We start from the raw sequence: 16,096 nt of genomic DNA on the forward strand, positions 1-16,096 counted from the left end.
CCTCGGATTACCAAGCATCGATTTCAATCACTCTTCGATTTTTCCTATTTTTCTTTTTCTTTTTCTTTTTTTCCTTTTTTTTCTTCTTTTTTTTTTTTCTTTTCTTAACTTATCTATCATTATATATTCGTTCCTTCCACCTTCGATCTCGACCTTAACCTTGAAAAATATTCGATCGAACGTGCTCGATCTTCGATCGATAACCCGAAGGCTAATTTAAACTATGAAACGTTCTAGAGGTATGTTACAGTGATGCAAAGGGGTTTCTTCTTTTATTTTGTAAATCGAAAAAATTGACTTCTCTGCACGCGCAACAAAATATCGGCTCTCGTCGTCGCGGTACTTCCGGTACTTCAGGGACCCGTGCCGCGACCTCAAGGTTCCATCTTTTCATTGTTCACACGGATACACTCGTGTACCTTTTTTCTTTTGTGTGTATATATATCTCTTCTTCTTCTTCGTTTATTTATATATATAATATATATATATACTCTGTTATATATATATTCTGTAATAATTAATATACACGCACGCGCTCGCGCGTTCACAGGTTGCATCGCGAATCGATTGCGGCTTCTTTGTACGATATAAATCACTGGAACAGGGGTTAAAAGATTCAATTGTACCGAAGGCGATCGGATTTTTAACGAATAATTTTATCTCTTCTAAATACAGAAGAGAAAAAATTTAGAAAAGAGATTATCCGCTGGTCAAAGAAGGAGGAGGAAGGCGAAGGGGAAGAAATTATTTCAATTTAGCTTCAAAACGCGTTTGTACATCGATTCTTTGTGCTCTAACAATTGTACAATATATTTTTTATCCCGGACATTATCGCGATTCGAAACGCTTGTACAAGAAAAAAAAGAAAAAAAAAAAAAAAAAAAAAAAAAAAAAGAAAAGGAATCGTTGATAAGTTTATTCGAAAAAATCCGATATCCGCCCGAAGAATGTAATAATACATATTATTATTATTATTTTAAACATTGTGAACCTTACGTATATTATATATAGTCGTGAATCCCGATTTCCGATGTACCCTGTGAACACCGGTGTTCGTAAACGCGCTCCACGGAAACGATCGGGACTTTTATGCGCGAATAAAAAATAAACGATCCACGTTCGTTTCGTCAGAGTGCTGAGATCTGCTGAGGGTGTGTCGAATGACATTTTATCCATTCACTATGACGTGAAACTAGCAGTCAGATAAAATACTATTTCGTCTTTTACGTACATATGTATAACATATATTTGTATATATATATATATCATACGTATATTAATTCATCAAAGTGGGAATGACGTTTTCTCTACCTCTCTCTCTCTCTCTCTCTCTCTCTCTCTCTCTCTCTCTCTGTTTCTTATTTTTCCTCATCGTCTCTACGTGTTTTTGCATTTATAATTCTCGTTTAAACGTTTCTTTATCTTGTAATAACTTTTTTATTATTATTATTATTTTTTTAAACATTGATCATCTCGTAAATATATTTTCCTTTTTATACTGTATTTTTTTCCATTTTTTTTCTTCTTTTTTATTTTTGCCTGTTTTTATCTATTTATTCTTCTCCGCTACTGGTAGCTTTACTACTTATTTAGAGTGTTTTTTTTTTCTTTTTCCTTTTTTACTAGCTCCAAGAGATTCTACGACGAAGAGAAAGAATGTGTGTGTGTGTGTGTGTGTGTGTGTGTGTTGCAGCACTCTTGAAACGGTTATATTTAGCCCTTTGAAATTCCTAATATCAACTCGCGGTGACTTCCAGCCGTCAAAATAGTATCTTACCCACTTCTAGAAACTAGACAACAAAGGTTCGAGGAGGATTTTTTTCTTCCGGTTTCTTTCTTTCTTTCTTTCTTTTTTTTTCTTTCTTTCTTTCTTTCTTTTTTTTTTTTTTTTTGTTCTTTTTTAGGCACTTAAACGTCGGGAGTTAAATGTGGGAACCTTAAGGTGGAGGTCCATCGAACGCCTGCTATTTGCTATTTACAGTCTTGATTGAGACGCGTGTTACATCTTCCAAGAGGAATCGTGTTGTCGACGAACGGAATATCGCGCATCATTCTCGTGAAAATTTTGAAACTAGATTAATTAATCGAAAAGAAAAAAAAAAAAAAAAAAAAAGAAAAGGAAATTAGATTTGTTTCGAATATGCAAAATGTAAAGATTCGAAGTTAGAAATGAAAATTATTGAAAAAAAGAAAAAGAAAAAAAAATAACTAGAAATGAGTAATCAACACGAGAAAATAATTTTCTATTTCAATATTATTTCAATTATTTTTTACGAACGATACGCGAAATGCCGATCGTCTCGATGGAAAAGTAACTGCATGTACTATGTGATATCTAGCTAAAAGAAAAAAAAAAAAAAAAAAAAAAATAAGCACAAAGGAAAAAACAAAGGATAAAAACAGACGTACATAATTTAAAGAAATTATTCTGCGTATGCCCGACGATTGAGGGCCGGGCACATGTAGAATTCATGTCACAATTAAACGCATACACGGATACACGCACCCACTCATATACGGCATCGTGCACTATATCAAAATACACTTACGTCCTCTACTAGAGTAATCCGTTTTTTTTTCTTTCTATATAATATATATATATATATAATATATAGATATATATTATGTATAAAAATCAAAGCGCATATTACAACGGTGATTCGCGACCGATCGCGAATTATCAATTAATAGCAATTATTCGATAAACAAGGATCGATATCCGATGACGATAAATCATAGTAATAATAGTAGTAGTAGTAATAGTAGTAGTAGTAAGGATAATATTAATAAAACAAAAAAAAAAAAAAATTTATAATAATCATTAGTACAATATATGTATACATAAAAATGGCATTATATTCTTCTTTTCTTCTTTTTCTTCTTCTTCTTCTTCTTCTTCTTCTTCTTCCTCCTCTTCTTATTCGTCGTTTATCATATTCCCTGCTCTTCGTTTATTATTAAATTTTTAATTCTTCCTTACACACGCCTGATACACACACGTATATACGTTACGTGAATAGTTAGAATGTCGGAGGCAACTTTAACATTTTTCGCGACACGAAGGTTTTTTGAAAGAAGAGAAACAAACGAATTTTTATTCGGTATGGTATATAATACAATTTTATTCATTAAAAATATAGAGATCTTGATCTAACGATGAGATTCGAAGATTTGTCGTAAGAAAAAAGAACGATTGAAATATTAGGCAAAGAATAATTAGAAGCACGATTAAAATGACTGAAGAGATTAAAAAGAAAGAAAGAAAGAAAGAAAGAAAGAAATAAAATATAAAAATTCGTTCGCAGAATGATAAAGTTGCTCTGACAGAGGGATTCTTAAAACATCCATTATATACTCCGCAATGACGTGCAAGTACACGCGAGCACGTCGGAAATTAAAGACTAGCAATTATGGTTCTCTTATAGAACTACATCGTAATTAGGTAAAACCGTAGTGTCCGCTCTCGCGGCCGATTATCCTACAAGTATATTACTGATAAATTCTTTTTTTTACTAAAATATAATTATTATTGGTATTCTGTGTTCCGCCAGTGATCCTTTCATTTTCCTTTTTTTTTCTTTTTATTCTTTTACCCTCTTAAATAAAACTGTGTTAGTCTATTCGACGAAACTGTGAAGATTACAGGCAACGATGTACAACGTTACAATTTAACTTCAATACGTAATTCGTTAATAATAAATGCTGAGAAAAAGGCGATCGATGTGAGAAATGGAACGTTTTGCAATTTATATTATTCATCGTTAAAAAAAGAAAAAAAAAAAAAGTACTCTTTTCGAATTAAGCAAAAGTTGAGTAATCGAAATAAATGCAGGAATAAAGTCACCGCATGAAATTTATTTCTTTCAGAGAAACAAGTTCTAGGCCCTAGGTTTCGACGTTTCCCAAGGCCAATGTATCTTGAGCGTGATTCTTGGACGTGATTATCGTGAAGAATATTATTACGAATATTATATATTTGGTAAAATCTTGGCAGTTGATTCAATTGATAGTTCATCGAAACGGATGTTTTCATTGATAATGGCAGTAGTAGTAGTAGTAGTAGTAGCAAGTAAGAGGGCAGTGTTTCCATTGTTCGTGTGTCATCATTGTCATCGTTAATTCTCACAGTGACGCAATTAGCACTTTCTATTGACGATGGACGAATGATTCGAGGGGCGAGGGGTACGATCAGAATAAAAATTCTCGATCTCGCTGTATTTAAAATCTTCATCGATATCAAATGTTAATTTAAGATAAAATTGGATCGTAATTTTGCAAAGAATCATTCGCCTATCTTGGATAAACTGACTGGCGCAACACACGGAATAAAGATTGAGACTCTGTCGCTCCACGCCATGATTATTTTAGCAATTATTGTACTTTCCTATATGTACAGCTCTATCGTACACATAATATACAGTAATGTATATATCGAGCACTGAAAGGCAAACGCACAAGTACACACCATTCATCGAGGTCTAACTCTCCCCTCCCTTCTCGTACCCATCCCGAAAAGGAAACGAAATAAGACAGAATAAAATTCTTTCGTAGATTCACTTTCACCCTCACACGTTCGTGATGCGTTCAAAAAATTAAATCGTGCTCATTTACATAATCGCATTTATCCTCGCCAAATCGTTTTATCGTGAAATTCAAATAACTCAAATTGCGTTTTTCGGCTTTTTTCCGATTTCTTCACGAGAATGTGGACGCGTGTGTCGTCGTCATCATTGTTTCAGATTTGTTCGCAAGAAAAATATGTCTGCGATGGATTCGTTCGTTGGAGAAAGGATAAAAAAGAAAAAAAATGCGATTAAAAATAATTCGAACGGGTATAAAATTTGTGAAACACACACGGCTTCGATCGTCAAAATACTCTTGTCCGTTCGTCTTCGATATAACAAAGGCCGTGTTTAAAAGTTTGACATCGATTAAATATCATCATCGAGAGACGACGAATCGACTCTGCTTCGAAAAAAAAAAAACCTAGGGGAATTTGTTAACAGTCGCAACGATGGAGGACGTAGATTTCGACCCTTCCCCTTGGCAAAGTTGCACCAGGCAACATGCGTGAATTCTGCGCGTAAAACTGCATGCAAACACTCTAATAATCTATTAAACGTCTACGTGTTTCGTGGGGGGAGGATAAATCTTGGAACTTTTAAAATAGCTTCGCAATTCTAAGAGAGACTCTCGAAAACTCTTCTGCCAAGACGAGGGTTAAAACGCGTCCACTTCATCCATCCGGACTATGTCTCGCAAGTGAAACGATTATCTTGATTGAATTGTACGTAGATATCTCTCGTTTCCCGTTATATATAATATAATATATTATATGTATTAATAATAAAACTATAATAAACACCTTCTTCTCGATTTTTATCATCCCACGCGATAAACCTCGCTCCGATAAGCAGAACACGAGCAGCATGTTGTAAAGCAGATATCCAGAGCAATCCTAATTTTTTCCTTGCAAAAATATTGTCATCGCTCGTTATCTCATCGGCTGCTCCCCGTTCAAGAGCTCGGTGTCACGATCGATTATATATATATATATATATATATATATATATATCGTCGATCGTAGCGAGAAGTATCGCGATTTAATTTTACAGAAATATGGCGATGGTGTTGACACGAAGAAAGAAGAAAACGAAAATACACCCTGGGATCGTTCACATTTTCATTTTCGTTCCTCCATCGAGAGGTGGACGAGCGAAAAATAGAATGGAAAATCGTTGAATCGATGAATCGAACCGAACGATGATACACGAGTCGAGAACTGATACTCGAGAAATGAATCGCGTCAAAGGGTGGGAATTGGCTCTATGTTAATTACGTGCGGTTTTATATATATATATATATATGTATATATATACGATTTGTGATCGATTAAAATATAGATTATGTGTCGCTTCGAAATACAAAAATACAATTCTCGATGGAGATCAACGGGCGCACGGAAGGCCGTATCCGCCCCTGTGCAATCCTTTCTCAATTGCATCGTCAATGATTTACTTGTACGACTGTACACGCACTCATACGTACACACACGATACATACAATGTGTATATATATATATATATATGTGTGTATGTGTAACTCGTTCAACCCCTTCGATGCGTGGGTGGTTTATCCTGCGCCAAACATGAGAAACTACCCTTAACAATGAAAGGGATAAATATTACGTCCTACCATAATCCAGAAGAAATTCTAAATTCTGTTTTTGTTTTTTTTTTTTTCCTCTTTTCCTCTTGATATTTCTCTAAATAAATGATAGAATATTGGAGAAACAAAACAGCTATACGCGATACTCCTCTTGTCGTGTCAAAATGATCATGATGGCTTCTGGACTGGCAGTAGATCGTTTATTAATCTGAAAGCTCGTTTAGAGCTGATGTTATTATATATGTTATATATGTATGTATATGTATATATATATTTATCTTTTTTTTTTTTTTTTCTTTTGGAATTTCGAAGAAACAATTGGCTCTTGTATAATGTCGTTTTTTCTATTGGAGCATAATAAAAAATACGATTTCAAGAGTCTTTCGAAATCCAAAATTAAAATTCTTCAAAGATATAATTTTTAATCAAGTCGGATAAGGAAATTTAGAATTTTTCGTTTAATTAATCTTAATTTAATTATCTTTTAGCCAAATGTTCTTCGAGGCAAACTCAAAACGACGTGTAATATATTAGCAATGCCCCTGAATCGAATAATTCGCGAATTTCATAGCGGTTAACGCATAATCCTAAACACTTTTAATTTTTTCACTTTCTTCCTTCTTTCTTCCTTCTCCGGAATAATAACTTTCTTTCCTTTCTCTTGTGTTTCGCATTACACAAGGTAGCGATCGTCCATCTAACTCTCTTTGATTATAAAATTCGCGTAAGCAATTTATTTTATTTACTTACTTGTCGATTTAGAAAATATATATATATCCTACCTCGATTAAAAATTAATTCGGTTTCCAGATCATTAAAATGTAATCGTTTAAAATTTAATAAAAAGAGATATATCGGGCAAAGATGGTTTAACGGTTTGACGTAATCAGCCATTCAACAGGATTCAAAAAACGATGAACGCTCAAAGCACTAAAAGCACAGGCGGCAGACGCGCATACATCGACAAGTGTCCCACGAGAGTGTAAAGTGTATCGTATTAAAATACAGCTGTTCAATCTTTTCATTTCTTCTTTTTCTTCCTAATTTTGTAATTTCTCTTTCTTATTTTTTCCTTCCACTTCCCTTTCCTTTTCTCTTTTTGTTTTATTCATCCCCGCTTTTTTCCCCTGGCTTCCATATTTTCTCCCTGTACGTGTATCGTCGTATCAATATTTAACGTTACTTTTCTCTCCTTTCCTCCTCCTCCATCCCTCTTTTTATCTCTCGACTTTTTCATCGTCAAATCGTCTAAAAATATGTCCTATGTATTTCTCTTCTTATTTTCCCCATTCGCTCTCAGATTCTCTCCTCCTTTCCTCTCTAATAATTATACCCTTATGATCTTCCATTCATTGTTCATTTTTTTTTTTTCTTCTTCTTTTTGCGAACAACAAAACGAATTATTACCGACACGCATGCACACATCTGTAAATCGCTTGTACAGGTTGCCTACGCCTAGGTGTATATGCAGAATGAAACACGGACGGTAGTGCCTAAGAGAAGCTCGCCCAAGATCCGAGAATCTCGCGTGCCGAGAGAATACACGCTGGTGCGTTTCGCATTTCCGTGTCGATCATCGTTTTCCAATTTTTCCTCCCCCTTCTTTTCCCCTACAAAAATCATGTCGTACCATCTCGCGTCTCCATACTTCCTCCTTCCTCCTTCCTCGCCGTGTACTTCGTTTCTCTTACATTTCAAATCGTTGTTCCTCGATGCCAATCTCCGGAAGACATCTTCTCCGTCATTCGCATCTCCAATATATATATATATATATATACCGTGTACCGCTCAAAGAAAAATCAAAATCGTTGATTATCGATCCGTTCGCCTTAACGTTATATCTCTTCTTCTTTTCCTTCCCCGTACAATACGATTCGAAATCGCGGCACAACCTTTCCGTGGAAATTACGAAACGTTTCCACGAAGGACTTGGCGCCGCCTCCTCCAACAATCCGTCATCGTCCCGATCGTCCTGGACTCGTCTTCGATTCTCGCTTATTCCCTTCTCGCTCCTCCTCGCTTCGTCGCTAAAGGGACAACCGGGGTGGTTTTCCCCTTTTTGGTTGGTGGATTTCCATAAAAAAAAAAAAAAAAGAAAGGAACCTTCTCCTCCCCCAAAAACGTGGACACGCGAAGATCGACCGTCGACCGACCGGTCTCAAGCTACTGGCACCGAGTTCTCGTCAGTTAGGAACGCCTCGTTACGCTTTGTCCCGCTTTTTACGACGCTATATTCAGGCCTGCGCTTCATGAGATACCATCGAAGTCGGCCGGGACCCTTTCACAAATAGTCGTTGTCCACCGCCTGCGCATCCTGCGACTTCAGGGTGGCCATCTCCTCAACCGTGCCCTCTTCCGCTTCCTGCTCCTCCACGAAGCTGATGCTCCCGGCCTTGTACCACACCACTATGTCCACCACGAAAGCGAGAATCAAGATTCCACCCGTGGTACCTGGACAATCCGTGAAACGATTATCGGTTGAAAGATAGATCGAGAAATTATATAATTAGATATATATATATATAACAATCGTGAAGAGGTTATAAATTTCTAATAACAACGTATCCATCTTGGGAACGATTCATCTCTTCGAAGATATAAATAATATCGGAGAAGAGAAATTTAGCCTCGGTATATTATATATATATATGTATAATAGACAGGCAAGAGCGAGCAGTAGTAAGTCGGATAATCGAGATGCAGATATTTCCGACTTCTCCTCGCCGCAGATTTCTTCTTAACCGCGGTACGTACCATGATAGAACATTCTAAAGACATTCGAGTCGTAAAGCCAGCAGGCACCTCGCTCGCCGCAAGCGTATTCCCATACGAGACAAGCGGAGTCCACCACAGCACCATAAACGATTGGACACGGGACGTTACCTGGAACCAACCGACCAACGGATCATCCGCCTGATAAATTCATTTACGAAGTTCTCCCTTCCGATTCCATCGTCGAGGGGAAATGGAAGATTTCGATCCACGATCCTCGTTACGGATCGTGGATCACGATAGACGGATAGATAGGGGAAGGGAGGATAAGACGGAAGGCATAATAATTACCGAAGAGGCCGATGGCGAATTGTATGAGGCCCAAAGCCATCGCCTTGTCCCGTGGATCCACGCACCTGAGGATCAACAGCATGGAGCCCACCTCGCTGGTCGAGTGTATGAAAACGAACACCGAGAACAGGACCATATAAACCCAAAAGTTACTGCACTCGAGCTCGCAGTAACCGATCGTCGCGGTGCTCGCCGTTTCCGGTGTTGTCAGATTCGACCCGATACACTGGCAGTTGTAAAACTGTAAAAAATCGCGAAACAGGCGTTGTTAAGGTGTGCCGATCGAGAGTGTTTTCTTTCTTTTTTTTTTTTTTTTTTTGTACACTCGATGCAACTACCATGTCACGTCTCCTCCGCCGCTATACAGAGAATTCGTGCGTGAGAATCCTGCGATGGATTTTTACACGTCGGTTATTCGACACGTTTCGACACGATCGATGTATCGCGTCTCGAATAGGCAGGTTAAAAAAAAAAAAAAAACGCGCCATCTTCGATGCGAAGAAAGCGAGAAAATTTGGATGGAGTGCACAATATACCTCTTTGGGTACACGCTTTGCCCGACGCGTACGTACATTTACGTGCGTGCATTTATTTCGTTTAATCCCCGCGAAATCCGAACAATTGGAAATTGAAATGTTCGCGATAAGGCGAATATTTCAATTGCGAAACTAATGACTTGCTTGGTTGCGCAATCAATGAAGCATTGTTTCGTTCGAATAATGCGATTTCCTTCGCAAATGGTCGGAGCAAACGGCACATTTCTGGCCTAGTTGCATGCCACTGTCACCGATAATTACGATCGAGTCTATTTCCCGATCGAGCATCATATATATATATCGATATTCTCTCTTTCGCGATGACGTCAGTGAGTCCGCGCTATCAGAGGATTGTACGCGCGAGAAACAGCGAAAACGATTATTCGATTCGAATCACGGAGTAACGTGGTAAACAAATCGACAATGAAACGATGAAATCGATGAAATTTCGCATCGAGTTTTACGCGTTCTTAAATTGTTGGAACCAATCGCGAGTAGTGTATCGAAAAGTGTTCTCCTTTTTTTTTTTTTTTTTCTTTTCCTCCCCGTAACGGATATCCCGAGAAGATCTCGAGATAATGTCCGTGGTACTCACCGATGCAACTTTGCCATCGACGATCGTGTAATTGGAGCAGCCCGCGTGACACGCGGAAAAATAAGTTTTACCATCGGCACCGCAAATCGGACTGAACTTGTTCCGAACGCAGTCGCAGGTAGCCTCGCAGGTCGGCTCGAAGCTGGACAATCTAGAAAGATTTATTCGTTGTCGTTCGTCATTTTTCTTTTTTCTCCTCCCTTTTCCTTTTCTATCTTCTATCAAAGGAAAAGGAATTGACTCGAAACTTTTAACAACGGCTTTACGCGATCGAACGATGGATCGGTATTATGGTAGTAAAAATACTTACCCGTCAGAATGAGAAACTAGACCGGCGAAATCGTCCATAGGGCAACCGATGAACATCAGCACACCCATCCCGATCGCGTATATTACAGCTGTGAAGGCGATCCAGGCTGCGACGAACCTGGCGTTAGGCTTTGCCCTCAGGATAAACACTCCGCTAATTATAATACCCAAACCCATTACTAAAATACCACCGACACCTGCGAAGAGAGAAGTCAAAATCGTCATATCGCCCTTCTGTAGTTTCTTGTTTCTTTGTCTCGGATTTAAATTTCGAGAAATTTCGGATAAAGCGGGGCGTCTCTCCTTCTCTGTTTTTCTTTTTCTTTTCTCTCGATTCAAGAGAGAAAGAGAGAAAGAAAGAGAGAAAGAAAAAGATTGGAAGGATCGAAATATGTTAGGGGAAGAAAAAAAGAGGAGAGGGAGGAGGATCGGGGCGAGAAAGTTTGCTCGCGTGTCTATTGGCGAAAATTACCTGAGATCATGTTCGCATGATGAGCTGGCAAGCGAAATTGGCTCTCGAGGTACTTTGGCAGGAAGGTGTAGAGGCCGGCGATCGGTAGGATGTGCAGCACGCTGCTGGCCGTCCGGAACATAAGAATGTCGTTCTTCAACAGCCTCTTCACCGCTTTAGGGAAGTCTGCAACAGGTAGAGAGAAGGCGAGGTGTAGCGAGTGCATCGAGTCGTGCAGGCGACGCGAGCCGTGCATCGCGACCTGCAGCGAAACCATTTACATGAAATTTATTCCTCCTCTTTTTTTTTTTGCCTCCCCGATCCTCTTTGTCTCGTCCCTTTTTTCTCTCTCTCTCTCTCTCTTTCTCTCTCTCTCTTTCTTTTCTTTTCTTTTTTTTTTTATTTTTTTTACCTCCGAAGATCATTCCTTAAAAGTCGAGAAAATAATTCATCAACTTTTTTTCACTTCCAACTTTTGTCCTTGTCGCGAATATACGAATAAAAAAAAAAAAAGAAAGAAAAAAGAGCGGCGAAGAATTTCGAGGAAATAAATATTTAATTTCTTTTTATCCTCGGCTAACTTTTTATTCTCCCCCTCCTTTCCCATTCTTTCCTCGAAATTAGGTATCCAAAGGTGAACGCGATCGCGAACGAAACCACGGATTTTCTTCTATATTTATGAAATCAATTACGAACGACGAGCTAATTACCAGACGATCGAGTTTCCCCTCGTTCTATTTTCGAAGGCGAAACGACGAAGCAAAAGGAGAGCGCGAGTAAGGGAGCAGGGATTGCAGCGTGCAATCGCCTCCAGCTCGAAAAACGAGAAACGGATGAGAAAAAGGAAGCGTCGATACTTGCACCGGCGCGAGAAAAACGCGGACCGATAAAAGTTTCGCGGAATTCTTTAAAAAAAAAGAAAAATAATAATTCTCGATCGTTTGTTCGAGTTTCGAGATAATCGATATATATCCATCGATGGAACGGTGGACAGCAAATAAGCGTATCTTCGTTAGAATTATTCGTATCATCAAATTTAATCTCTCTCTCTTTTTCTCTCTCTTTATGCAAAACTTTAACGAGTATAGAAAAATGGACGACGATCTACTTTTACACGAATTTAGAATCCGTTGATCAATGAATACTCGAACGAGAACGTTTAATTTCGTCGGGGATCGTCGAATCGAATTGGAAATTGCGTATGGGTGAAATGATAAAGAGGAAAGAGGACGCGGCGCATCGATTTTCGAGCAATGGCAAAAAAGGCGAATTCCTGCATGGGACGGAAGGGAGGGAAGAGGAGTGGGAAGGGGAAGGAGCGGAAAAAGAAACGAGAAGAGAGGAACGAGATGTACGATGAGGCGTTCGTTCGTGCGAGGTTTCTGTTCGAGAAACCCTCGGTGGAAACTGACATTAAGGATGCCTAGGACTGCTCTAGGCTTCCAGGAAGGCCGGGCTAGAGTCGTGGCAACCCCGCATAGAGAAGTCCTGCAGACCATGAGTAGACAAACGTGACTAACATTGCGCTCCGTGTATTATCGCGACAACCCTGCACCGGCCACATACAGGGTGGCTTCGAATCGCGAAAACCTCCTCCAAACCTCCTCCGGATCAGCGCCAAAAAATAAACCGCGAGAGAAAAGAAATTCGCACGAAAATCATCGATCGAGAAAGACGTATATATAAATATATATATATATATATATATCTCGTACGGGATGAAATAAACGACAAACGATAAGAGATAAATAGAGATTTATCGAGATACGATCGATATCGAGCGGGTTATATAAAGTTGAAAGAATGAAGTCTTCAAAGGGGGCTGACGAACCGAGTAATACGAGAATCGCGTGCATCCGTCCAATTCCGTCCTCTCCTCCGAGGCGATCTTTTCTACCATCTTCTCCTTATAAACACGCGCGCAAATTTCTAACGTGTTCACGATATCCCCGTGTATCGTCCCTTCGTACACGGATAGAATTCCGTTTCGAAAACTCGCTGCTCGTTCCAAAATTCCGTGACTTCCCCCTTCCCCGAGGGAAGGGGGGGGAGGGGCAAAGTTTCAAACAGCGGGAAGCATTAATTCTTCGCACGATTTCGTATGGAAATTATCGGGAAAAATTCGAGTTTCGAATGGCTCGAAACGTATCCGGATTTCTCGTCTCTCCGGTGTGCCATGTGCACGTAGGAGTAAAGGATCGGCGTTCGTCGGTGTGTGCGTGCGCCTGTGCGCGCGCGTGCGCGCGTGTGTGAACGCTGCGGGCCCCGTGTGTGCGTTAATAATGATGACTGACCGACTGGTGCACTAGGTGGGGCAAGTTCACGGTCATGCGTCGTGCATAGCGCTCGGTAGGCACACGCGCGCGCGTGTGCATTTCTGCGTGCGTATACGGCCCTGTTCTTCCTTGCCCGCGCGTGGATTTGTTCTTCTTGCGGGGAGAGGACTTATCTCAGCTGTCTCGTGCACCTCGACATAACACGACCGACCTAACGCACCAGAAATGCGCGCCATACCTACCCTCCTCTCTTTCTCTCTCTCTCTCTCTCTCTCTCTCTCTCTCTCTCTCTCTCTCTCGCTCCTTCTTTAAATCTCCTCCTCCTCCTCCTCCTCTTCCTCCTCGCGTGATCCACGACCCCGCGGGGAAATTATCCTGCTGGTTGGCCGGATGCACGGACTCGATTTTCGGTCCACGGCGAAAATACAGAGCAATTTGCTTCCCAATTTCGCTACCATTAGCCGAATTGGATTTTTGAAGGAATTACGGGAGAATGCATCACGTACGTCCCTTTTCACGCGATCACGGATTCACGGACGTTGAATTTAAACGTTTCCTCCGAGCGAGTTTTAATTTAACGAGGTTCGTCTTCTTTCGGGGGTTATAAGGTGGATAATTATTATATATATATAAGAGGGAGGGGGAGTTATTTTTAAGTACCTACGATGCTGAGAAGCGCACGTGGTACAGTGGGACGTCCAAGTTGCATTATCGATGCGACTCGTGCCGCATTTTGAACAGGCCTCTTTCAGGAACAACGTTCCGAAACATTGTCGGTCAAGGGCGAAAAAGTATAGAGAAAGATCGTTACGTTTATGGAATTTCCTTCTCGTTAATCGTTTTTTTTTTTTTTCTTTGAAACAAATTGAATTGATCGAATTTACATTTTCTCTGTTTCCATCCGATCTCCTCCTCGAGGAAAGGCACAGATGTTTCACGAAGGAAAGTTTCAACGAAGCGGAATAGAGAATAAACGCAACGAACTCTCGCTCGCCCTGCAATCCTAGGCGGAAAGGGTTCCCAGAAAAGGGCTCGACCGTGTTTCAGAAAGCAGCGGGGCGAGCGCTCACGATCGAACGAGCAGACAGACACGCCGGCCGGCTCTCTCTAAATTTCGCCATTGACCTTGACTGCCAAGTTCACGCTTCAAAGATCATCTTATTGGCCCAAGTCTTTTCCTCCCGATAAACGTCCACCGAATACATAATGGCCCCACTGTTCCTCCTCTCCACGCCAATCCGACAATCCGACAAATAAAAATATTCGTATTGGGTCGCGAACGTAAATGTATCGGCGATGCACGTATCGACGATCGATCGATCGATCGATCGCGCGAAAATGAATAAACAGAGAACAAACAAAATCCCCGACATTATGTAATAATTAAAAATTAGACAATAAAGATAATCTTGTTACCCTCGATCTTCGTGATCTCGTTTCATCTGCTCGAAACGTTGAAGCAAATTCGAAAGGTTGGATCGGGGATAGAATCGAGCCGGATGTGCACGCTTGCGGAGGAGGGGGTCGCGATTAATAGACGGTTTCGGGGCGATGATACTTTTATCTCGTCCGTTCGATCTCTCCCCGGCCAATTTTCAAGCGGGGAGGGTAGAGAAGAGCGGGAGGGGAAGCCGTAAAATCGAATTAAATCGCTGTGATCCGATGCGGTGGTGGTAGGACGCTTAAACGAACAATTCGCGTCGCCGCGATAAATCGAGCGCTTACCTCGGAGACTAGGCTTTTTCGCGTCGGCCCGTTTCGGCGGTGTCCTGCTCGCGGGCAACCGCGTCGGGAACGCGAACATTCCTATGCTTACCAACATCAGCATGGCGGCTATCAGCACCAAACCTGAAACATTCCATCGTTTTTCCTCCAATCTCGCAATCAATTTGCGAGATCTCGAGATTTCGAAGAAGGTGTAATAGGAGGGGGAAAAAAAAAACTTTCACAGAGAAAAGGAAGGAAGGAAGGAATTGAATAATATTTGAATAGACGTATAAGATAAGTAATAAGAACGAGAAATATCAATTTACCAAGCCACCATGCCCCGACCCATCTCGGATCCGTCGGCGTGATTTGCGGATTCGCCGACAAATCCGCGTAAATCATGGTGCACAACGAGCCCAGAATGAAGCCCAGGGCTGGACCGAGGATCCTCACTCCGATCGTGATCGCTGCAACAAAGTACGGGGACAACGTGTCCCGTGAGTATGCAAATTCTCGACGTAACATTGAAATTCCGCACGATAACGCAACAATGAATCAAAATAATCGAAGTGAAAGATCTTGGTATGGCCCCCTCGGCAAAGAGACTCTTTCGAGTCGCACGAAAGCAAAGCTTTCTCGAACCCTGTTTTGCTCCCCCTTCCCCTCCCTCCCCCTCCCCGGTTTGTCCCCTTTTCTTCGCGATATAATAGAAACGGTAGAAGGGGGAGGAATTCGTATTCTCACCGAAATAGAGCGGGCTTTCTCTGCTGGCCACATTGTCATCGATGTAAGGGATACCGAGGGTGTAGACCGCCGTCTGACCCATTCCAACGCCCAACAAGGAGACGAAAAATATCGCCAGGACCACCGTGGTTATTTTGCTCTGTATCCTCTGCTCCGTCAACGAGTCGCCTTTGCAGTCGTTCATCATGTGCATTTGAGTCGTGGACGAGATCCAGCTTCGAGAACAAGAAAAAAAAAAAAAAAAAAC

General features: G+C 40.7%; 1 protein-coding gene across 5 annotated transcripts in view; it reads right to left on the bottom strand.

Moving 5' to 3' along the window:
* Positions 1-5,560: 5,560 nt before the first annotated feature.
* The window catches only part of LOC122713366 (solute carrier organic anion transporter family member 74D), a 78,444-nt gene continuing 67,908 nt past the window's right edge, over positions 5,561-16,096 (bottom strand). For all 5 annotated transcript variants that reach the window (XM_043933741.1, XM_043933738.1, XM_043933740.1 and 2 more), the window contains 9 exons: positions 15,850-16,064; positions 15,432-15,572; positions 15,124-15,246; positions 11,144-11,308; positions 10,673-10,868; positions 10,363-10,513; positions 9,232-9,472; positions 8,923-9,051; positions 5,561-8,619 (listed from right to left, as the gene is read on the bottom strand). In XM_043933741.1, coding sequence (XP_043789676.1) covers positions 8,450-8,619; positions 8,923-9,051; positions 9,232-9,472; positions 10,363-10,513; positions 10,673-10,868; positions 11,144-11,308; positions 15,124-15,246; positions 15,432-15,572; positions 15,850-16,064 — 1,531 coding nt within the window. In that variant the 3' untranslated portion in view covers positions 5,561-8,449. The remainder of the gene's footprint in view (positions 8,620-8,922; positions 9,052-9,231; positions 9,473-10,362; positions 10,514-10,672; positions 10,869-11,143; positions 11,309-15,123; positions 15,247-15,431; positions 15,573-15,849; positions 16,065-16,096) is intronic.

The sequence above is a fragment of the Apis laboriosa genome, unplaced genomic scaffold (assembly GCF_014066325.1).
Source record: "Apis laboriosa isolate Shangri-la unplaced genomic scaffold, ASM1406632v1 scaffold23_cov150, whole genome shotgun sequence".
In the NCBI taxonomy this organism is placed as follows: domain Eukaryota; kingdom Metazoa; phylum Arthropoda; class Insecta; order Hymenoptera; family Apidae; genus Apis; species Apis laboriosa.